Source organism: Pelodiscus sinensis, chromosome 5 (assembly GCF_052426305.1).
Source record: "Pelodiscus sinensis isolate ZL-2025 chromosome 5, ASM5242630v1, whole genome shotgun sequence".
NCBI classification, from domain to species: Eukaryota; Metazoa; Chordata; order Testudines; family Trionychidae; genus Pelodiscus; species Pelodiscus sinensis.
In genome coordinates, this window is record NC_143056.1 from 115,511,128 (window position 1) to 115,535,692 (window position 24,565).

The 24,565-nt window shown below is 49.6% G+C and overlaps 1 protein-coding gene across 3 annotated transcripts in view; it reads right to left on the reverse strand.

Moving 5' to 3' along the window:
* The window catches only part of SLC67A1 (solute carrier family 67 member 1), a 158,591-nt gene that overhangs the window by 7,561 nt on the left and 126,465 nt on the right, over positions 1-24,565 (reverse strand). For all 3 annotated transcript variants that reach the window (XM_014579428.4, XM_014579427.4, XM_006134904.5), the window contains exons 9-10: positions 6,600-6,701; positions 147-267 (exon numbers count right to left, since the gene is read on the reverse strand). In XM_014579428.4, the coding sequence (XP_014434914.3) occupies positions 147-267; positions 6,600-6,701 (223 nt within the window). The remainder of the gene's footprint in view (positions 1-146; positions 268-6,599; positions 6,702-24,565) is intronic.

Below are 24,565 nucleotides of genomic sequence, written 5' to 3' on the forward strand. Positions count from 1 at the left end.
CTTCCCACAAGTCGTGGTTGGCAGCCCAGCACCAACCCAGCAGTATTCATGTGCCTGCCAGCCCACAGCTTGAAACCTCAGGCTTTAAAAGCCACAAGCCCAGAGTCTGAGCTGGAAGAGAAACGGAGTCTTTTAGCCAGTCTTACCGGTGTCCGAAGGAGGGACGGCCTTGGTGAGAATGCTGTCCGTAATGATGCCCATAGTGCAGAGTGAAAATACCATGGGAAGAGCAATGATACAGTAATGGATCACATGGGTCATCAGCACCTAAGTGACAGAACAAAACATGGCACCTCTATTAAACGCCTCGGCAACAGGAGGGATAATGGCAAGTAATGATGAGGTAAACTCCTACCTGGGTTTTCATAAATAGATACCCTGATGGCTGGGTGACAAAGTTCTGAGGCAGCAAAACAGATTTGCAGAGTCTCCAGCCCATCCAGGTCTTTTGTGCTTGCAAACAGTCAGTATATGTAAGCAATGATCACCTACACCGGGGCTGCTCAACACACGGCCCATGGGTGGGAATCCTTTGAACATGGCTCCATTCGGAACATGCTCCACAATAGTGAGCATTGAAAGACGCAAGTGGGTGGGCTGGCTGGAACAGATGGGTACAGGGTGTCAGCGTTTCTAGCCCCCAGACAGGAGGTGCCAGGAGCACTGGGGCATTGTGGGAAGTGCTTTGTATTCCTGTCCATCAGTGTGAAAGAAGCTATTTGCATAAATTTGCATATATATCTGCACATGTATGCAACCGCACTTAAGTTGCGGCCCTCAGCATGTGCTGTGAGTATCATCGTGGCCCCCAGGGCTTCCAAAATTGAGTAGCTTTGCTCTATACAATAAGGTAGCACCTCATCAAGCCTTGCTTTGCTAATTCACAAAGCGTGATAATTCCCACCCCCATCCCTCTTTTCCCCAGGCAGTCTGCTCTACTTCGCTGGAAAAATTTAATAGCCAAGGCCTGTAGTGCAGTCTCATTAAGACTTCATCCCTTACACCAAACAGGCTACAGCACGCAGAAGAACGCATTATCATAAATAATTAAAACAAAACTTTGCTTGTCAAAATAAATGAACACAGAACCTAATGTAACGCTGTACCCTTGGGGATCACTAATCCTGTTTGTCAGCATACGTCCTAATGAATTCACTGAATTCAGTAATCTGGAACGGGTCTCCCAGTCATAAGGACACATTAATGGGCATAATTAGTGAGTGTAACAATTTTCTTTTTGCACATGTTCTGGGCAGAGACGTCATTTTGGCAGTTTGTTACTTAAACAAAAGTACAGAATAAAATTCTGATGCAGTGGGGCTTAACCAGCTCTGAATTCATTTACAATGCCTCTTGGTCAAACAAATGGATTCCTTTGGAGCACGGAAAGGAAATTATTACCCCTCCTCCCTCATTCTGTACTTGAAGTCTCTTTTGCTATGTTTACTTTCAAGGTGTGGTTTCTTTTATTATCCTCTGGAGATCATTTACATCCTTTGTTAAGCTGGAAGTTTTACTCATTGGCTCACTCTGCTTGGGGTTTTCTTTCATAAAATCCAGTCAGTGTCTCTTGGTTACAGAGGAAAAACAAGCCCTGAAACATACCTAACTCATGATCTGCTAATGCTGAGGTTGAAAGCATTTTCCTGACTGGGTTAAAAAGTATGTATATATTGAATTCCTGCCTGGAGGCAAATACAGATAGGTGCCTTGACTTCCATGGGACCTTTGCTAAATTTTGGGTAAGGACTACAGGATACAGCCTCTGGGCGTGGCACATTCAAACCCCTGGATGGATGGTAAGAGCTCCTTTGCTAAAGCAAATGCTTCCAGAGCACCATAGGGCTGGAAGTAGGGAAAGTGCTGCTTGATGCTGTTTCCATTGTTAGAAATTCTTCCAGCACCTCCCTGCAGGGATCTAAGAAGGACACAGCTTTAATATTCCCCTGTCAGCCGTGCAAGAACAATTTTTAGGGTGCGGGTGCTGAGTTACACCCTTCCCGGTTGCCAGTTCACCAGGATCGGACCGACTGGATGTCATTTGCAGTGTTGGTGTCCAATCCATCCGCTCTGAGAAAACAGGCAACCCCAGCAGGTCCATACACAGCGGGGTGCAAAGGGTGCAAAAGCACCTCCCCCGCATTGTCCGCCAAGTAAGCATGCTGCAGCTGGCCGGGGGAAGGCTGGGGCTGATTTCCCCACTTACTTCGGGAACCACGGGAGGTGCATTTACAACCCTGCGGTCCACATTTACGAAAAAAGTGCGCACACACCCCGGAATTCCTGCGTACGGGCCTGTCTAGTCTCTCCTTGCCCCAAGCTGGGCAGCTGCTGAGTCCTAGGCTGAGGCCAGTAGCAGAGCCCCAGTAGCAATGGAACCTCTCGGCCGATGGCCTGGACACAGGGCCTGGCAGGGCCTGTGAGCTGTGGAGACACTGGGGGGGCAATGGGACCCCAAAGACCAGCAAAGCCCACAAGGCTAGTGGGACCCCCAGGAGGAGGTGGTGAAGCCAGTAGGGCCAGCGGGACCCTCCAGGAGCCAACCAGAGGCCATGATCAGGGCTGGCAAAACCAGCAGGAGGTTGGTTGCAGGAGCAGCCCCACTCCCCCCGGGGTATGCAGAAGCTGGGTGCAAAACCTGGGGGTGCTGCAGCACCCTCTCTCTGTATCCCTACTTCCCGTGCCTAGGTCCCCTGACCTCTAGGGGAATTGTCTGCCATCTGGGCAATGTGGTAGCAGCAGGGAGTGGATGGAATGGAACCATGGCTCCCTAAATTAGATGATAAATACCGGCTGGGCCCTTTCATCACACACAGCCGAAGTGTGGAGTGACAGTTAAAAGCAGAGGGAGCGTTAGGTAGAGTATCTCCCCCCACCTCAGGCACTGGCTGCTGTGGCCCTCAGGAATAAGAGTTGATAGGCCCCAGCGCGAACATGGCTGCCAGAGCTGGAATTTATTTTCAGATGGGGAGAGTTGTGCTGGGGGTGCAGGCTCAAAGGCAAATGGATGGGAACCAGGAGAGAGAGAGCAGGACAAGTCAAAAACACGTCCTCCTTAGAGGAAAACACTCCTCGGACTGTGACTGCCAAATCATTCTGCATCTCCACCCAGGCCCCATTAGATCCTAAGTCTTCCCTCACCTGCGAATAAGAAGCCTCGTCTCCTCTGACCACTGACAGCCCATCCCAGCTATTCAAAGTCCCCACGTCTCACAGCCGACTCATGCCTGCCCCATTTCAAATCCCAGGTAATAGGCACCTGACATCTAGAGTCCTCTCTGGCTGCAAAATTACCTTCTGTGGCAATGAAAAGTCCACAGATCATCTCCTGTGCCAGATACCAAAACCCTCCCAGCGAGGCATTTAGGTTTCTTTTCCAAACAGCGGCACTCTCTGCTTGCTTCCACTCTTAAGGACAGGCTTGGGGTTTTGTTTTGCAGACGTGGCATCCCATTGGCAGGCCAACAATAGCACATACATAGTAGGAGGAACAAATTAAGTTGATCTACTTTTAATGCTCATTCTTGGGAGGGGAAGGAGAAGGAATTAAAGTAGAAACACTGTAGGACCCTGATCTGTAATCCCAGCGTTGGGGTCAGCCATCGTCCTCCTGACACTATAACAATCTGCCACAACAATGTTCATCCCCCCTAGAGACCTCCACTGTGAAAAGCCACCCCACACAGTGATGTTTTCTTGGCAGCCCCTTGAACAGAGCGCTTTTTAATAAGCCGTCCTTGGTGGAAAGGATTGCAGCTGTATTTTCCTATGAATAGTTGTCATAGGAAGTCATTCCTGACCCTTGTCTCTCAAGCCCATGCTGTCAGGATGTCCCAAGCCCCCTGGGTATGTCCTAACTGCCAGCTCTGAAGTGAATTCACAGAAAAGTTCCCCTCAACCCCCAGTTAGTAAGAACCTCCCTGGGCTGGATTTTTTCCAACTGTGGTTCATTAATCCACAGCAAGTGGGGCACTTATATGTGCTGCCCTGCAACAACAATCTGATCGATGCAGAGCAAACTTTTAAATTATGCTCTTTAAATTACTCCCTTTTTATTCACTCTCATTATTGTTTCTAAAAAACATGCCCACATCAGCTCCCGCATCCCATTCCTACTGCTTTGGATGGGTTTCAAGTATCTTCCATTGCACTTAATCCAACAAATGCACCAAAGAGTCTGCAGGGGAGATGCTGTTCTTGCTTGGCTCCTGAGGTTCTCATTACTGCCTTCCCTCATTCCTCACGCTTCTGAGGTAATTAAAGCCTGGTGCACTGACAGGAATGTTAAAATGTTCCAGTCCATCTGCTCCATCACTACTGAGACAGCAAGATGAAGGAGGGTAATTGGCTTCACTCAGATTCTGCAGCTCAGGCAATGCCATTGCAGTTCATCCATTAGACTTGTGTTCCAGGACAGCTGTGTGATGATGATGATGATGATGATGATGATGAATGGCACACTGGACTCATGGCAGCACAGTTTGCAACCCTGTGCAGGAACCCTTGCTCCTGATTTTCATCCTCGGTTCTCTGGCTGGTGGGAAGTGATGGTGAGACAGGCTACTCTATCTGGGATGAGCAGGGAAAAGGGCATTTGCACTCCTTATGCAGCCTGTGTTTGGAAGCACAGGTCAGCATGAACCAATCGAGTGACTTGCCACATGAAACCATGGTTTACTTTCCAAGATTAAAATGCCGGCTCTCCCTGGCTCCTCACTTTGTGTTCTAATGTATATAGGGGTCATAACATTGCCTACTGGCTAGAGTAGGCAGATCAGGAGTCCTGGGTTCTATTCCTTACTCTGGCATGGATTTAATATATCTCCTTATATCTAGGTGCCCACATACAAGGTTACATGTATGTGAATAGGACCTGTAGTTTTTGCCACTTTAACACAGCCATTTTATTGCAATGTACACAATATTTAAAGGCTAGTTAGAGGGCTCAAGACCAAACCATGCAGTGAATTTCTAAAGGTCAACACCTGAATCCACTGTCATTTTTCCCTGTTGCCTTCATTTAAGCCTTCACGTACCCTGGAGTCTTGGCAGTTCTTTGGACATTTGCTTGACTTACTGGAGGCTGTAATATGTCAACACAGTGTTCCTTATACTCTCTGTTTATGACAACGTGGCTGTCAAAGATACAATCCACATTCAGATAGTTATGCTTTTCCTCCAAGACGGAGCTGCACAAAAATTGTTCTCTGCTTCATTCCAAGAAGGCATTCAACTTGATTGTTAAAAGCAACCATCCAAAAACCTCTTCTAATACCACCAGCAACCTTTTGTCACAGTGTGGCTTTTTTTTCTTGTAACTTACACTGACTTTCAGAAAAGTTCAAGATATATAACCAAGCAAAAACTGAGGATAAGATTTTTAACATTATCATGTTACTCAAGACTTATTCTAAACACGGTTTTGTACTGGTGTAACTATGTGGATTAGGTGTGTGAGAAGTGTGTTGTGGGTTTTTGTTGTTGTTTTTGCTTACCAAAAGAGTGATACCAGATACCCTAGTGTGTGCACAGTTAGGGCTTATCTACATTATTTACATTACAGTGCCTTGGCTGGTATGCCTGTGCTGGCACAGTTGCTAGTATAGACAGTAGTTCTGTCAGTACTGTATTCTCTCTGAATGACATTAGCTAAGCTGATGGAAACACTCTTTTGTCAGCACAGTTGTTTTTACACTAGGGGCTTTGCTAGCATAGTTGTATGAAATAGCAAGGATGGGCGCATGATGCCAACAAAACTCTTGTGTAAATGTTTCTTATAATGATACAACTTATTCCTTTTCTCATGCAGGAGGCCTGCCCCCTGCATGCTGCTGAGAAAAGTTGCTGCAGGGCTGTTTGAACAGCTGTAAGCCTGGGGAAGGGAGGAGACCCTTTGTGTGCTGCTCCCGTCCCCAGCACAATCCCATAGGCCATCTTCCGGCCAATGGGAGCTGCCTGTTGTTAACAGGCAGCTTGCGAAGCACCCTCTCCAGCTCATAGCTGTTCAAAAAACACATGGCCCCAGCAGCCAGTGCGGGGGCAGGGCAGGCAGGGACTCTGCTTGAGAAGGCTGCTGGCTGGGAGTCAAGCAGGTAAGTCTCCTGGCCAGAGCCTGCCTCTGGCACCCCAATCCTCTGCCCCCCACTCTACATAATCCAAACACTCTGCCTCCTCTTGCCCTCATATTCCCTCCCAGATCCTGCACCCCAACCCTTGCCTCATGTCACAGCCTCCTCTTGTCCTAGGTCACAACCCAAACCCTCTGCCCCCCTTCTAGCCCCATATCTCCTATCAAATCCTTCATCCCAATCCCCTGCCCCAGGTCACAACCCAAACTCCTGCAGCCCAGTCTCCTGCCCTAGGTCACAACTCCTTCTTGCCCTAGATCACAGCCCAAACCCCTCCACCCCCTCCTGCACCTTAGTCCTCTGCCCCAGGTCACAACCCCCTCTTGCTCAAGGTGACTGATCTAGCTATATTGCTAAAATATAGAAATAAATTGCACACATCACCCATATCGTTATGTCGGCGTAATTTAAAGATAACATCAAGATAAGACAGACCTAAGATTCTTTTGAAAACCCCACCCAGTATCTTACCATAGCAATGCCCACTCCACTGAAGACAAAGACACTCAGCATGAGCAGGGTTCTCTCTGTAAAGCGACTAGTTAATCTTCCAATTACCAGACCCTGGACAACCTAGAAAAAGAGCACATGCACACATATGTTAAGGACTATACAAAATATCATATAGGACAAACTATAGGGGTAGAGCTGTTAAAGTTTTAGGCAAAGACCTGGGAGTTGGGACTTCTGTATCATTTTCCCAGCCGTCATTGCCACACTGCATGACCTCAGGAGAGTTACTGACTACCTGTGCCTCAGTTTTCCCATCTGTATAACGGGAATAAGCGTCCCTTACTATCTGAGTGGGAGGCTGCAAGACACAATTCATTAGGGTATGTAAAGCATTTTGACATGAAAGACACTTTGGGATTCAAAGTGCTGTATTATGAAATGCATTCTTATGAACCCTGTGCAGAGGGCCAGCACATTGTGTTTGTGAAGCAGCTCAGATACTATGGTGAAAGCACCAAAGACAGGACCATGAGGCAATGAATTATTGTGCTAAGTTTGATGAAGTGCAGTAAATAAAGACTGGGGTCATCCACTGAGTGTGAATATGGAATAACTGGCCTTCACTGAATGAAGCAGGGATCCTGTGGACAAACAGCAGGTGTTCACATAATGAATGACCTCATACATTTTGGTTGCTACTAGATCAATTAAAGAGTGTCATGTGAGGTCTCAAACAAAAACCAGTGTCACAGTGGTCGTCAATATCATTGCAAAAGGCGTGTATGGTCAGGGTAGCCCACGGAATTGCCAGGCCCTGGGTAAGGCGGGGCAGTGGCCCTGCACTTCCAGAAGGGGCGGGGCCTCAGGCAGAAGGGGCGGGATTGGGGCTAGCCTCCCACTGCCAGTTCTTCACTGCCTCCCGGAGTTCACCTCCCAGTGCTCCGGTGGCGATTTAAAGGGCACAGGGTTCTGGCCGCTGTCACTGCCGCAGTAGCAGCAGGGGCAGCTGGGAATCCCAGGACATTTTCAATTGGCAGGTCCTGGGGCAACTGTCCCCTGTGCCCCTCTGTCGGCGGGCTTGGGTACGGCTATTGTGTAAGGAGTTATGTACAGACAAAAAATGACAGCCTTAAACACGTTGTCTAGGGACTGGTCACCAGCAATGGTGAAAAACAGGTTCTGACAGACAAGAAATGTTAATCTGTCTGTCTGTCTGTTTACATGTAAATTACGTATGGCATGGTTCACAATGGGGCTCCTCTTGCAATGCTAAACCGGACGATAATACAGACTGTAAAAGCTGCAGAGAGAGACTAGTACTACGGAAAAGCAAACTGTGGGGGGTGAGGGAGAGAAGGGAGACCCCCTATTTCAACGTACACATTAAGGCTGTCTCTACATTGGCATGAATTTCCGGAACTGCTTAAAACGGAATACTATTCTGTTTTCAGTTTTTCCGGAAAAGGAGCGTCTACATTGGTAGCCTGCTTTTCCGGAAAAGCCCTTTTTCAGGAAAAACGTCTGTGGCCAATGTAGACGCGCTTTTCCGGAAAAGAGCCCCGATCGCCATTTTTGCAATCGGGGCTTTTTTCTGGAAAAGACTACTGGGCTGTCTACACTGGCCCTTTTCCGGAACAGTGTTCCGGAATAAGGACTTATGCCCAAGCGGGAGCAGTGTAGCTTTTCCGGAATAGCGGCTGATTTTGTACAGTAGAGCGTCGTTGCTTTTCTGGACATTCAAGGGCCAGTGTAGACAGCTCGCAACTTATTCCGGAAAAGCGGCTGATTTTCCGGAATAAGTGGCCCAGTGTAGACACAGCCTAAAGGTTTGCTCTAGTATGTTTGGGGGATCAAGGAGAAACCCTGGTGTCTTTCATTGAAGATGGGTCTCACACAGGCCTGGTTGAAAACACCGGAGAGAGCTTTGAGTGAGATAAGTTTCTTTGGACAATGGTAACTTGTTAGTAAATTATAGTCCCTAGGAAGCAGGTATGTAGCCATGTGTTTCCAATCTTCTTACTCACTCTCACTCAAATCTCTGTTCTTTGATGATACCTTATTCTTACTTTCCCTAGTAACATACCTAAGAGCTATGGTGTTAAGCAAAGTGATGAACAGGAGCAACATCTTACAAGCTGGTACGTGCTGTTCCTTTGGGAACAGCAGGCCTGGTAATTCTGACAGTGTTCAGTGCGTTAGGGGCTTGACACTATTGGGAATGCTCTGAGGACCCCAGTGCCTATTGCTAATATGTGCAGACAGACTACATCAGGGAGGCTGGAAGGTGGTGTTTGTGGTGCCTGAGGCAGGTGGTTTCAGGGAGTGGAGTCACAGCAGGTGCAGACAAGACGTTCTCACACCATAGGCGGTTGATGCGGAAGTGCCTCATAATTTGAGGTATGCCTGGGGAGCATCACAGCATTCACTGGCACCCCAGGGTAGACCATCAGAAAACTGAAAAGGAGAGTAAACAACTGTGTGTAGGGGGGTGGATAAAAAAAGCACATGATCTAGAATGTAAGTTCAGGTAAATCAACACCTGCACAACTACAGGCAGTCCCCGAGTTACGCGGATCCGACTTATGTCGGATCCGCAGTTACGAACGGGGCCCGTCTCCCTGGTCTCCAGCAGACCAGGGGGACGGGGAGCAAAGCGGCGGAGCACGCGGACAGCGGACAGCCCAGACGCGTCTGGGCTGTCCGCTGCCCGTGTGCTCTGCGGTTTTGCTCTGCTTTGCTCCCTGTCTCCCTGGCCTGCAGTCCAGGGAGACGGGGAGCAAAGCAGAGCAAAGCCGCGGAGCCCGAGGGCAGCAGGACAGCCACGGCGCATCTGGGCTGTCCCGCTGCCCCCGTGCTCCGCGGCTTTGCTCCGGACGCCTGTGGTACAGCAGCTGGGGCGCTGCCGGTTGGTCCTGTAGCACCGCTCTGGGCGCTACTGGACCAACCCGGCAGCACCCCAGCTGCTCTGCCCCAGGCGTCCTGATTCAGCCACTGCTGGTCAGTTTCAGCAGCGGCTGAATCAGGACGCCTGGGGCAGAGCAGCTTGGGTGCTGCTGGGTTGGTCCAGTAGCACCGAGGAGCGGCGGCGCTACTGGACCAACCCAGCAGCACCCCAGCTGCTCTGCCCCAGGTGTCCCCAAGTCAGTCGCTGCTAAAACTGACCAGTGGCTGACTACAGGAAGCCCCTGCCCCGGGCTTCCTGGAATCAGCCGCTGATCAGTTTCAGCAGCAGCTGACTTGGGGATGCCTGGGGGTTCTTAAGTTGAATCTGTGTGTAAGTCAGAACTGGCATCCAGATTCAGCCGCTGTTGAAACTGATCAGTTTCAGCAGCGGCTGAATCTGGACGCCAGTTCCGACTTACATACAGATTCAACTTAAGAACAAACCTACAGTCCCTATCTTGTACGTAACCCGGGGACTGCCTGTACTTCAATTTACACCAGCCAATGACTTTGTGCTCTCTCTTGCTAACATATACAATTTTCTCACAAAAAGTTGTCTGTGGCTACTGTGGTCTCTGTTCTTTGGTTAAGCAAGAGAGAATGAGCAGAAATACTTATCATACCCCTACCCAATCAGCAAGGGGCAGGTGGAGAAAGGGGGAAAATATTTACATCCACTCTAGTCACCAATAGCAGGAGTGACAGGTTGGGTCACAGAAATCTCCTTGAGATTGTCACCTGATGTGCTGATCATATCACCAAGCCCACTTACTGGCCCTGTCCTGCAACCCATCACCGTGTGCTGCTGAACCAGAAGCTCTGGTCTCCCCCACAAAGGCTCAGAATTGGAGTAACAGCCTCCCCAGCAGAATAACACAGACACAGATAACAGCTCAGCTCTGTGAGGGCTCAGCTAAAGGGACTTGTCTGCACCAAGAAGCCCAGTCCTAGATAAGACCAAACCCCACATAAATCCATCTTACTCAATATAAAAGTTTACATAGAGCAAGCTCATAAAGTTAGCTTGCTTTATCCATGAAAGAGAGATATGCACAGCTGTTATCCCCCCGCCCAGGTAATTATGATAATAAATAAATGATTTTATTAAGTATAACAAGTAAAATGTAAGTGATTGCAAGTGATGACAGACAGATCTAAATAAGGGTATGTCTACACTACAAAGTTAATTTGAACTAACAGCCGTTAGTTCGAATTAACTTTGATAGGCGCTACACATACAAACCACTAGTTCGAACTTAATTCGAACTAGCGGAGCGCTTAATTCGAACTAGGTAAACCTCATTCTACGAGGACTAATGCCTAGTTCGAATTAAGCAGTTCGAATTAAGGGCTGTGTAGCCACTTAATTCGAATTAGTGGGAGGCTAACCCTCCCCAGCTTTCCCTGGTGGCCATTCTGGGCACCACCAGGGAAACTCGTCTGCCCTCCTCCGGGCCCCGGAGCCCTTAAAGGGGCACGGGCTGGCTACGGTGCCCGTGCCAGGTGCAAGCCTGCCAGCACCCAGCCAGCAGACCCTGCACCTGGCACGCCATGAACCAGCTACCCGCTGCCACCCAGCCCTCCTCCTCTTCCTGGTACCAGGCTGGCAGCTCCCAGGAGCCTGCCCGGGTCCGCAAGAGGCGGGCGCCCGCCTGGACTAGTGCAGAGATCGTGGACCTCATCCACGATCTCCACACTAGGGACAGGAAAGTGGCCGTCTATGGAAGGATAGCTGCCAACCTGGCCACCCGGGAGCAGGGTTTGCATGAAAATCAAGGTGGTCCACTGAGACCCCCGACCCTGAGCCCTGAGCTTAGAATGTCTGTACTGGGTCAGACCAAAGGTCCATCTAGCCCCGTAGCCTGTCTGCTGACAGTGGCCAACACTAGGGACCCTGGAGGGGATGGACTGAAACAATGACCAAGTCATTTGTCTCGTGCCATCCATCTCCAGCCTTCCACAAACGGAGGCCACGGACACCATTTCTACCCCCTGGCTAATAGCTCTCCATGGACCCAACCTCCATGACTTTATTTAACTTCTCTTTAAACTCTGTTCTAGTTCTAGCTTTCACAGCCTCCTGCAGCAAGGAGTTCCACAGGTTGACTATCTGCTTTGTGAAGAAGAACTTTCTGTTATTAGTTTGAAGCGTGCCACCCATTCATTTCATTTGGTGTCCTCTAGTCCTTCTATTATGGGAACTAATGAAGAACTTTTCTTTATGCACCCTCTCCACACCACTCATGCTTTTATAGACCTCTATCATATCCCCCCTCAGTCTCCTCTTTTCTAAGCTGAGAAGTCCCAGTCTCTTTAGCCTCTCTTCATATGGGATCTGTTCCAAACCCCTGATCATTTTAGTTGCCCTCCCCTCTTCCACCCTCTCTTCTCCTCTCCCACCTCCTTTTCCCAGTTTCCCCGAGTTTTGTTCAATAAAGAGAGTATCTATTTTTGAACACACGTGTCCTTTATTTTGTACACCAGGAAGGGGGGCTAGGGAGGGGTAAGTGGAAGGAGGTGAGGGAGGAATGGGGTACGAGCCCCCAATGGGGAGGACTGGGGTGGCTTTGTGGGCTTCTCGGGGTGGAAGCTCTCCTGAAGCTCCTTGATTGACCCCCCCTCCGGATGGCAGCCTGCAGCAAGTGCAGCCGGGCTGATGGCCGAATGCTGTGATGTGCCGAGTGTGGGCACTCAGGGCACTCTAAGACAGGACTGCTTTGCAAGCTGGGAACCCCTGAGAACTGTCTGTCCGGGATGGGGGTCAGGTCCCTTTAAGCACAGCCCTCGGCTAGCCTGAGACAGCAGCTCCACGCTCTAAGTCCTAACCTGATGCCCTGCCGGCACTGCTTCCGGCCATCCTTAACCTCGGTTCAGGGTCCACTCAATGTGGACATGCTAGTTCGAATTAGCAAAATGCTAATTCGAACTAGTTTTTAGGTCTAGATGCACTAATTCGAATTAGCTTAGTTCAAATTAACTAATTCGAATTAAGTTAGTTCGAATTAGTGCTCTAGTGTAGATATACCCAAAGTTACTAAGGTAAAATACACAGAACACACCAGCTAAGTGTAATACATAAAGAAAAGTTGTTACAAATCATATTTCTCATCCTAGTCCTTATTTTAGGTGCAGCTCTCACATGCCAGACCTAGTCCTTTTCTCTGATCTGGGCCAAGCAATGCTCCTCTCCCTCTTTCCTCAGAGTACCTTTCTTTTTCAGGTGTTCTTGTGTATCCTTTTAGAAAGGGGAGGCAGTTTCAAATGCTAGCTGAAGACCCTCATTGTTTGCTTTCTTTCCCTTAAATAGAATTTTTCCTGGGTGGGAATTCTTTGTTTCATCCTCCCCATGGCAATGGAAAAATAGACGATTGAAGATGGATTCCAGCATGATCATGGGTCTTTGTGGGGCCAACCACAGTTTATGGTTACAAAAAAAAACCCAAAACCATTTACAAATCATTGTCTTGAGCACCAGGCCATTAAGTTCCTTAATTACAGCTAATGGCTTTCACTAGAAGACCTAGATTAATATGCAAGTTTACACTTATTTCTAACTTCACATACAAAAATGACACATTTCCACAAATGGAATATACACATTCAGCAGATTTCAAGCTTTTCAATGTGAGGATACATGCCACATTTTGCATAAAGCATATTTAAATTATGTGTATTTATATTCAGAACATATATTTCTATAAAAATCTGTGAGCATAGGATCACAGCAGGAAGGAAGGGAAGAGGCTGATGACTGGAGCTGCAGTGAGCCATGTAATAAATACCATGGAACACCCTAATGTTGGTCTGCAGTAATTGTGGTGCAAAGCCGTGTCAATATATGGGGTAGGTGATTGTCAGCCAAGCTGGGTGAGTTAGCTAAGGTAGGAGCAGAACTATCAGGTGGCTGGGAATTCTCCCAAGTCAGCACCACTGAGCAAACTAAAATTGTGGCTTCCATTAGGAACCTATGTACCTACTTTGGGGGTCATCTGGTTAGACCCTTCCATGTGGGCCCTGGTTGATTGCTATAGGTCTGTCATAGGACTTGCCAGGAATGAGGTCAGTGCTCACTGGCTTAGGCATAGGGATGATTCACTAGTGAGGCTGAGCAATGCCAACTGCAAATCGTGCTATGTAATGGCAGGTGGTTAGTGGGCGATCATGGTGCTACAAGGCATGGAGGGAGAAGTGGCTGAGTAATGCTTCTCGAGGCTTGCCTTTTTGAAAGTGCGGTCATCAGCCTTTTGCAACTCTCCAGCCTAACTAATCAAACCACAGGGGAAAGGCATGCCACACAGGAAGGCCTGTCACGGCTGGATTGGACCTGCCAACTGTGCTGAGTCACAGCTGCTCACCCAACAGGTATTGTAACCACCTCTGGAGTGGAGAGGAGCCCCACCTCTGGCTCCGTGTGATCTCTGTGTGACTGACTCAGCCACAGTGAGCTTCTAATACTGTATCAGAAATTCGAGCTATTCACCTTGACACAATGCAGCGCTCGTCTGAATTCTCTCAGATTTGAATGGAGGGGGCACCTTTATTTAGCTGGGTTACACCACACAAAGTCAGCTCATTCCCTGCCTCAGTTTCTCTCTTCCTGCTGCCATAGGGACAGCAGCTATGTGCTTAGCAAGGGCTGAAAGACTGTTCCAAAGCTTCCCACTCAGGGGAGATGAAAGCTACGCCAAGCCTCTGGGTAAGGTGGGGAGGGAGCCAGTTCCGTGTTCCTGTAAAGGGTGGGGCATGTACAGCCAGCCTTCTGCCCAGAATGGGCCACTCCGCCCTCTCTTGCTCTGAGAGCAGAGGTAGGGAACCCCACCACTGCCCCACTGCAGGACTGGAGCACACAGAATCCACTAGCCTGGGCCTCCTTAGGCTCTGATGTGGGAAGGGACTGTGGGGAGGGCCTTTCTCCTCAGTCAGGGGCCATGTCAGTGAGGGGGTTTTGTTGTTGTTTTTACTTTTTATTTGTGTCTCCTCTCCCCCCAACTGATCTTCCTGTGGGTCAGTGGCCCCCCGACCTAAAAAAGGTTCCCCACCCCTGCCTTAGAGCCACTTGAAGCACTCAACTCCCTTCAAGAGCAATCACAGTTCAAGTGGCAAGACTCAGAACACCCAAGCTCCACACCACCTCACTGGCCTGGCCTTTGACACCTGGGGACCTCTGCACTGGAAAAACAGCCCTGTGGCAAAGAGTCCACAGACTCAGGCTCACCCCACAGCGCTGTGAGATGTGGGCTGCAGCGAGGGCTCTGAAGCCTGGGGGCAGGTCTGGGGTTCACAGACTAAGCTGTAGCCTGAGCAGGAAGGCACAGCAGTTTTTAGCACTATCGCACGAGCCCTTGCCTGTAGGCCTGAGATCTGAGGGGTGGTGCTGTGGGTTTTCAAATACAGGCTGGTAGTCAGAGACAGGGCCGGACCGAGCCATTCCAGTGCCCCGGGCAGACAGTTTAATTGCGCCCTGGGTTGGGGGAGGGCGCATGCCCAGCCCCGCCTGGCGTGTGTGGGAGGGCGCGCGGAGCTGGCGGCAGCAGGATGCACGTGCCCGGCCCAGCCTAGCCTGGCTACCACTGCTGGTGTGCAGCCCGGGGTGGGCTGAGCCTGGCCTCGCAGGGCCCCGCGGCCACGGGGGGAATGGGCGCTGCTGGCTGGTGCTGCGGGGGTTAATGCGGCCCCCACTCTGGGTGGCCGCTGCAGGGTGGCCGCTGGGAGCTACTGCAGCCCGCGATCCAGAAGCCAGGCGCACGGTGCCTGATGGCAGCTATAAGGGGCGCTGCATGACCCTCACAGCTGCCATCAGGCGCCCCTCATAGATTGGCACCCCAGGCAACTGCCCGGCTTGCCCATGCCTTAATCCGGCCCTGGTCAGAGAAGTACCAGTATAAAAGCATTTGGCAGTAAAGTGCCAAACATTACACAAAAGGGGCAGTGTGGCCTACTGGGAAGCACAGTGGACTGGGGATGCCTTGGTTCTAGTCTCCGCTTTGCTGCTGAGTGGCCTTGGACAAGTCTTGCCAGTTTTTGGTGTGGTGGAGGCCTGTGATATGCTGGAGATGGGACGAGGTGATGTGATGGTCCCTTCTGACCTCAGACGCTATGCTGTCACTTCTCTATGCCTCAATTTCCCCCCGCTAAAGGGGGAGAATGATCTTAACCACTGTTGTAAAGCAGCAGGGGAGGGCTAGTGTTGTTCAAAGCAGCACTTCAAGCCCCAGATTGTCCAAATTGCACACTCTGGATGACTTAAACGCAAACACCATTCCACTTCAGCACAGAACAGATGTCGCCTCATATTCTCAGATTGCTTACAAACTGCACTGGTTTAACAACCTTACCACCCCCACCCCCACCCCCGTCCTTGCTTACGTGCTTTTTCCTAGGCAGTCTCCCATGCTCCCATTGCCAATCCATCTCTTGCATTAGACACGAGCAGCATGGAGACTTGTGACATGGCCATCAGAGCTGGTGTGTGGGAGGGTATTTCCAGTCATTGGCTAGGGCACTGACTTGATCCGCCTTGCAACTGGGGGAAAAGTCTGTCCTCCTGATTTGCAGACTAATGACGAGCCTCTCACTCTCTAAAACGAAGGGGTTAGCTCCTCAGCTGGTGGCAACAGCAGTAGCTTCCTTTAATTCAGTGACAGCTACACCAGTTTATATCAGCTAAGGATTTGGCTTATGGACGGACACCCATGTCAGCCCCGAGAATCCTCCCATGCTCTAAAGTTCAGCATTACCAGTCCCTATGTATTCTCAATTTCTAGGTAAATTCATGCCTGCAGTTTGCTTGTGCACACAGAAGTCATCTGATTTATGTGCACAGCAATCATTTGCTTGTGCAGACTTTTTTGGGTGGAGAGGTTTGTGGTTATCTGCACCCATAGTTTTGAAAACACAGTCACTGCAAAAACAGAGGGTACAGCTTGAGAGGCTGGGTTGAAGCTCATTTTAAAATTTGGCCCTTAAGTCTCCATGAAAAGCCTTGATGGCACTAAAAATGCAGCAGTGTGGAACGTATTATTTCTATCTTCCTGTTCTGAGATCCTTCCTCACATGCAGCCTCTGTTTCAAAGGGCATGCCCTTGGCTGTCTAGCTTGGGCTTATTCTCACCCATATGGTGCTGGCCTTCGTCCTTTGAAGTACTGTGAAAAGAGACCATGCAGAAATCTGGTCTGTCATCAGTGGACAAAAGAGGAAGGAAATAGTTTGCAAGTGAAATAAAAAGAGCCGCCCATGGCTATATACACATGCCACAAGAGAAACATGCTTGATCTTTAAAAAAAAAAAAAAAAAAGACAAACCACTGAAGCTCCGGTGGAAATACTGACCTAGAAATTCCCAACACATACATTTAAGCAGTGTAATCTCTTTAATCTCCAGGTTCCATTTGCAATTTAAATATTTATCCACAGGTAGAACAGTCATTGGGCGAGAGAGGGAATGACTCTCTAGACCAGTGGGACTCAAGGAAAGTGGAGCCAGCAAGCTGCTCCCTGCGACAGCGTGTCTCAGCACAGGACTACAGACTTGGGCTCGCTGTGCTACGGACCAGTGCTAAAAATAGCTGAGTAGACATTCAGGCTACGTCTACACTGCAGGCTTCTTGCACAAGAACAGTTTTGTGCAAGAGTTCTTGTGCAAAAGGTCTTCCACAAGAGTACATCCACACTGCCATGTGATTTTGTGGAAGAGATGTGCTTTTGCGCAAGAGCGTCCATGGCAGTGTGGATGCTCTCTTGCGAAAGAAAGCTCTGATGGCCATTTCTGCCATAGGGGTTTCTTGCGCAAGAAATTCGTGTTGCCTGTCTACACTGCCTACTTGTGGAAAAGCTCTTGCGCAAGAGGGCTCATTCCTCGTGGGGAGAGGAATAACTCTTCCAGAAGAAGCCCTGTTTTCCAATGCAAATTTACTTGTGCAAGAACGTGCGTGCAGTGTAGACACTCTGCAAGTTTTTTCACGAGAACGGCTGTTCTTGCACAAAAAGCCTGCAGTGTAGACGTAGCCTCAGCGTCTGCCTCTAAAGCCCTGAACTTCTGAGCCAGGGTCTGAATGTCTCCCTAGTACGCGCTCTCTCTCTCATATCACAAGCTCTGTAAGCCTCAGACTGTAGCTTGGGGCTCTTGGACTCAGTGCTGCTCGCTGTGTAGACACCCCCCCCCAGAGTCGAGTCCCTCTGGTCCAGGCACTCTTCTGTTATCCACAGTGGAACAGCTTCAACCAGAAAGGCCAAGGGAGCCTTACCGCAGAGTATCCCATAGGTAGCGGTTAGGGGGCATCAATCAGCGGTCATGTCACACTCTGTCAGTAACCAGCCTGGGGACGCTAAGGACCTAACCAGCAGAGGCAAGGAATTGAACCTGGGGCTCTACATCCCAGCTGAGTGTTCCAACGCCTGGGCAAAGAAATAAGGAGAGCACAGTCATCACCACGTCCTGTGGCCGTTTCGTATGGAGCAAGGCAGGCGCCTCTGTGCATTCTCACAAGCCACCTGATTGCAGGAGAGGGCTTCCCATTCATGGATCACTATGCAGCTAGAGGCCCTTACCTGCAGCCCAGACTTAGGTACCCTTCTTGTTGCCATTTCCCATTGGCTCTCTTAGGCCATTCCCCGACTAGTGTGCTAGCTTTTTGGTGTATGGCATTCTTAGGTGCCGATCCTCTCCCCATTTATTTTATGGGGCGCCTCGGTGAGAACTGTACAATCTCATATTTCATCCATCTGCACTCTACAGAAGTTCAGCAGAGCAGGCGCCACGTCATTTAGAAAAGACTGGATGTACACGTGACTCTTTCACAAACCAAGCCAGCAGACACAGGGCAACAAAGACCCTTAGAGTTAAGTATAACAAAACCCTTAGGCTATGTCTACACTCGCGGCTTCTTGCGCGAGAAATATGCAAACGAGGCTAAGCGTGGAGGAAGCCATGAGTGTAGACATGGCCTTAGAGTTAAGTAGGTAACACCTACTTTTTATTTAATTTTGTCAACTGGTCACAATTTTCTGTTACAAGCACCTCTGGATTTGAAGCTACAACCTGACTTTTGAGAGACTGAGAGGAACATGGTGGTGACAAGGTACCCATGGTGAGCCCCAAATGGCTGATCATAGCCTCTTGCCTGAAAAAATTCCTAATACATTCTAGTTTGCAAGTACCAGGCTGTCATTCATTTTCTTTTATTGCCTTAAATTCTTCAGACCGGGAAAACTGAAGAACTTGCTGTTTGTGGTCTTAAAACCTCTTTCATCTTTAGATTTTCCCCAGGCTTACCTGGCTATAATTAAAAAGCCAGTCCTTCAATCATCTGTGTGTTGCTCAGAAGAGAAAGCTGGAGGGACAGAATACACATAATGCAGATCTTTCCTCCCACAGACAGTCTCTCAAATAATCCAGTAGCAACTTGTTGCCTCCCAAGGCTTTGCAACTAGACATAGTTTGTTTGACGAGAAAAGATAAATTTAGTCCAGAGATCAGATTGCTTCATATCTTATTGAGCCTTGTGTGTTTTTAAAAAAATGTCTGTACAGGCAGTCCCCGGGTTACATGGATCTGACTTACATCGGATCCCTACTTACAAACGGGGTGAGGCAACCCCGCACTAGCTGCTTCCCCCCAGCAGACCAGGGAGACGCGAAGCTAGTTCCCCCTCCCCCCCCCAGCAGACTAGGGAGACGCGGAGCAGCTTTTCTCAGCAGACACCTCAGCTTGAGAATAAAGGACTGAGGGAAGTGAGGTGTGGGAGAATAAAACTGAGCTCTGGAGAAATGTTTGGCTAGAGTTTCCCCTACAATATGTACCAGTTCCAACTTACATACAAATTCAACTTAAGAACAAACCTACAGTCCCTATCTTGTACATAACCCGGGGACTGCCTGTAGTTTGTTTTCCCCCTTAGTTTTAAATCACATCTGGTGCTTAGATATCAGTTACTTGCCAGTAACGCCAGGTGTTTCATTTGCCTAATCCTTATGCAGCATTTTCAGAGCAGATCATATGCCACAAACTTTCCAGCATCCTGTCCTACACTTTCTCCATTTACCGATGTTTGCAGTGTAAAATGACCCTCGGGACCGAAAGAGAACGAAGCGTACATCTTCCAGCAAAACTTCTCATGGGAGCCAGGTGTATACTACACACTTGTGTTGGCATAGCCATGCATGTTGGGATCACAACCCATGATAGACATAGCTGTGCCAGCAAAAGCCCCTGCTGTAGATACAGTTACACCAGCAAACGAGTGCTCTTTTACAGGTTGCACCTGTTCCCAGGTCTGGCAACAGATGTTCCTGGATCAGAGACAGGACCATACGCAGGAATTTCTGGGGAGGGGTGTGGATTTTTTGTAAATATGGACCACAAGGGTGTGAATGCACCTACATGGTCCCCCAAGTAAGCGGGAAAATCAGCCCCAGCCTTCCCCCGGCCGGACAGAGCATGGCGGAGAGAGGCTCCCGAGTGTACCTCTTCTGCATACCCCTGGCCAGCTGGAGCATGCTTACTTGGGGGACCATGGAGAGTGCTTTTGCACCCTTCGCACCCCCCTGTGTACAGGCCTGAGAGAACCCCTCTAGACTTGTGGCAGGAGGGCCATCCAAGAGGGGCTGGGCTGAAGCAGTGGGACTGGGTCAGGGTAGCTCCTGGCAGTGCAAAATTGAGCTGGTGACAGGCCATGGCGGTGCAGGGCCAGGGCCAGAACCCTGGGGCAGCTTGTGGAAATGGGGCCAGAGCCTGCAGGCTGCTGAAAGGCAGGAGCTTGTGCTTTCGGCAGCCCACAGCACTGGGGCAAGGGCTGGTGCCAGCGCCGGCAACCCATGGCAGTGTGGGGCAAGAGACCCGGAGAGCTGCAGAAATGGGGCCAGAGCCCGCAGGCTGCTGTGGGGCTGGGACTGGAGCCCAACCCCTTGGCAGCCTCCAGCAGTTCCATGAGGGCCAGAGCCAGCCTGCGGCAGCCCGCACCACCACAGGCTGCTGGAGCCCAGTGGACATCTGGCAGGGGCAGCAGCAGCAGCGCCAGCAACCAGCACAGAGCCTAGCAGGGGCTGGAGGTCGTCCCCTCCTACCTCCCCTAGCTGGCAGAGTCGGTGGCTGGGGGCTGTTGCAGGGAGCCTTCGCTGGTCTGGCAAATTCCCTGGTTCAGGACCAGTGAGGCCCTCAGGGGGCCAGATCAGAGAGGTCCAGCCTGGACTAATAAAGCTTAGTTTACTGGATGGGGTGGGGAGGGAGTGAGAATATGCTATGCCAGCAAAAGCAGTTTTGCTGGTATAAACTGCAAACCCACCAGAAGCACTTTTCTTTGCTGGTAAATATTAGGGATGTAAGACCAGGCCTACGCTAGATGCGGAAGGTCGGTTTAAGGTACGCAACTCCAGCTACGTAAAAAGCAAACGCTCCCATTTGCTTCCCTTACTCCTCACAAAAGGAGGAATATCAGACACCAGCAGGAATGTCCCTCAGCGTTCGATTTACGGGTCTATACTAGACCCACTAAATCAAATGCCAAAAGATCGGCCTCCAACGTGTCGATCTTCCAGTAAGTATAGACGTGCCCTGAATGTGTATCCGTGCACACGGTTAACCGATGAGCCTGGGCTCTTCAGTTAACCCTCATAGTTGCATGCAGCCTCCCTTCCCCCTAGCTGCCTCTGCATCAGAGGCAGCAGGGAGTGGGGGGAGAGGCGGGAGCTAGTGCTCATGGGAAGCCAGCTTAAAAGCGTGAGCACCGGCTTTGCCCCCTATATATGTAAACATGTCATCTCAGCAGTCACATGTTTCCAAAAAATAAATGAATTTTACCATCCCTAGTAAATATACTTTTAAAGCATTCCTAGTACAGACATGGGCTCAGTACATGTATTCTGGAGGAGGTTTTATTCACATCTTTTCTGTGATGAGAGCACTCTGAAATCAGAACCATTTTACAGTGCTGACAGACTTGCCAGGCCCCTGGGCAAGGTCGGGGGAGCGTCGTTCCTGGAAGGGGCGAGGGCTCAAGTGGAAGGGCTGGGGCCTGCTAGCACCCCCCCTTTCCCACAGCCAGCCCTCAGAGTGCTTGGAGCATGCCATGCGGTGCTCAGACAGCGATTTTAAGGGCCAGGGCTCCAGCTGCAGCTGCTCCTTTTGAATCACTAGGCCCTGAGGCAACTGCCCCATTTACTTTACCCCACCTTGTTGGTTGGCCTGCCTGGCTGAGAAGGGCTGTGTGTTCCTACAGGCCTGCAGAGTCCTTGATCAAACAGCCTACAGTGATCAGCTCTTTATGCCGGTTGTACCATATTATAGGTTTTAGGAAACCTGCCTGACACTTGCTGAGTAGCATGGAGGTGGCTGCTTGCAAAACTCACTTCATTATCAGAAGCTCTCATTTGGATTTATGCTGGCATAACCACGCATAATTATACATCATCATGTATAATCATGTAGAACAACTTCCGGATTGATCCCTGGCTTTCTTCCATTAAAGCTACTCATGCTACTTTCACCTAATTGTCAGACCTCAGCAATTCCAGTTTTGGTCATATCCACTGGCCTTTCATCTCCCAGTGAAATAATTCTTTGTTTTCCTTGCCTTTAAGACACTGCATTCCAGAACCCTCTTCTCATTCTCTGATCTTATTTCACTCTTCCGTTGCCCAAACCTCAATTCTCCCCCTTTCCCCTTGTCACTGAGCTTTGTTTTATAGCTGTACAGCTCTTTCCAATATCCTGTGCTATTAAATGGTGTGTGTTGCCTTACTGGGCACAGATATATTGAAAAATAAGTTCTATGCGGTATTTAAAAAAAAGTTAAAACAACCCAACTTACCCCTGCTGTTAGACATCATAGCTGCGTCTAGATTGGCATGATTTTCTGGAAATGCTTTTAATGGAAAAATTTTCCGTTAAAAGCATTTTCGGAACAGAGCGTCTAGATTGGCATGGACGCTTTTCCGCGAAAGAACTTTTTGCAGAAAAGCGTCCATGCCAATCTAGACGCGCTTTTCCGCAAAAAAGCCCCGATTGCCATTTTCACAATCGGGGCTTTTTTGTGGAAAACAAATCTGAGCTGTCTACACTGGCCCTTTTGTTCAAAAGCTTTGCGCAAAAGGGACTTTTGCCTGAACGGGAGCAGAATAGTATTTCTGCAAGAAGCACTGATTTCTTACATGAGATCGTCAGTGTTCTTGCGGAAATTTAAGCGGCCAGTGTAGACAGCTGGCAAGTTTTACCGGAAAAGCGGCTGATTTTCCGGAAAAACTGGCCAGTCTAGACACAGCCCATGATCCAAAGCCCAGTGAAGCCAGTGGAAGGATTTCTTCAAAGAGAGATTGAGAAAATCTACATCGGGGTGGGCAAAAAGGCCACTGCAGGCCAGATCTGGTCCGCTAAGCAAGTTGATCTGGCCCACGGAGGCCCTGCCACTCCCCCCCTTCCGCCCCCAGGCCAATCAGGACCTGGGGAAAGGGGGAGTGCGCAAAATCTCCTCCTACCCTGTGCCCCCACCCTGCAAGGAGCGTGCGGTGCTTAGAAGCGCCATGCTCTCCTGGCAGGGTGGGAGGAGACCTCACATGCCCCCTGCGCCTTCAAGCCCTGATTGGCCTGTAGGTGGGGGGGAGGAGTGTGCAAAGTCTCCTCCCACCCTGCCAGGAGCACATAGCGCTTCTAAGGGCTGTGCACTCCTTGCAGGGCAGGGGCAGGGTGGGAGGAGTCTCTGCCCACTCCTCCTACCCTCTAGGCCAATCAGGGCTTGGGGAAGGGGGGAGAACGTGAAGTCTCCTCCTGCCCTGCAAGGAGCTCAGCACTTAAAGTCAACCACCAGCTGCTGCTCAGCTGACAGTTGACTCTAACCGCGGCGCTCCCTTGCAGGGCAGGGGCAGGGAGCGAGAGACTTCATGTGCTCCCCTTCCTCAGGCCCTGATTGACCTGGCAGCAGGGGGAGCATACAAAGTCTCCTCCCACCGCCAGGGGCACCGGTACCTAGAGGGAATCACCAGCTGTTCAGAACAGCTGACGGCTCTCTCTGGGGTGGGCAAAGACTAATCAGGGTCTGTGGGTGGGAAAGCAGGGAAATGTTCTGGCCCTGCCCCTTCTGCCTGAGGCCTTCCGAGGCTGCCTGGGGCCACTTCAAAAACTATTGCCCATCCTGATCTACAGAATGCTCTTTACTTGTAGATGTAAACATGCTTCACAAATGAGGGTAAATATCATTACCTTCATTTCACAGGCAGGGTCTTTGAAAGACTGAACATTTAAGCAACTTGCCCAAGGACAAGTTGTGGGTCAGTTGCAGAGCTGGAAACACAACAAATGTGTCCTCCTGTCCAGTGCCCTATCCGCTACTCTGCATTACTGAAGTTTTCTGGAAAGGACATTCATGGGTTAGAAGACCCTCAAATGGTGGAGCATCAAGGTACACCAGCTGAAGTTCTGGCTCTTGCAGCTGGAGACCATTCAAAAGTGGACTAGATAATCTGATACTTTCACTTACCTCTTGAGCCAATCAGAGATACAAAAACTTCATGACAAACAGGTCTCTCTGATTTGTTGGTCTATCAGACATGGAATGTTTCATTTTGATCAGATTGCAAGTATTAGCTTGGGACAGATTCCCCCATTACGTTTTGGAAGATTCCTTTTAAAAACAAATCTCTTTTGTTAAGATAGTTAAAAAAAACTTAGAATGAAGATGGACCAGAGCCCATGAGCTATGGCATAAGAAAAGGGGTCTGAAAAATTAGAGACTATTTGAAGTACTATTGTATAGCAAGACAGCTGAATTTAAAAACATGGCATGGACGTGCAGTAAGGAGGCAAGATACGCTATTGTGACCACTGAGTATTATTGAAGACAATGCTGGAATGGGACCTGTAGACCCTAACCACATGGCATGTGACCAGCTGTGCTTGTATAACGCTCATCTGACCCATTTGCAACAAACACCATTTGCATGCACACTGCTTTCTCTCTGCTTTGCAACCAGGGCTGAACTGTACTTGCCTAACGAGTTTACATCAGTGCATTGTGGGAAAATCATGGCAATGATCTTACAGTGCCTCTGCATAG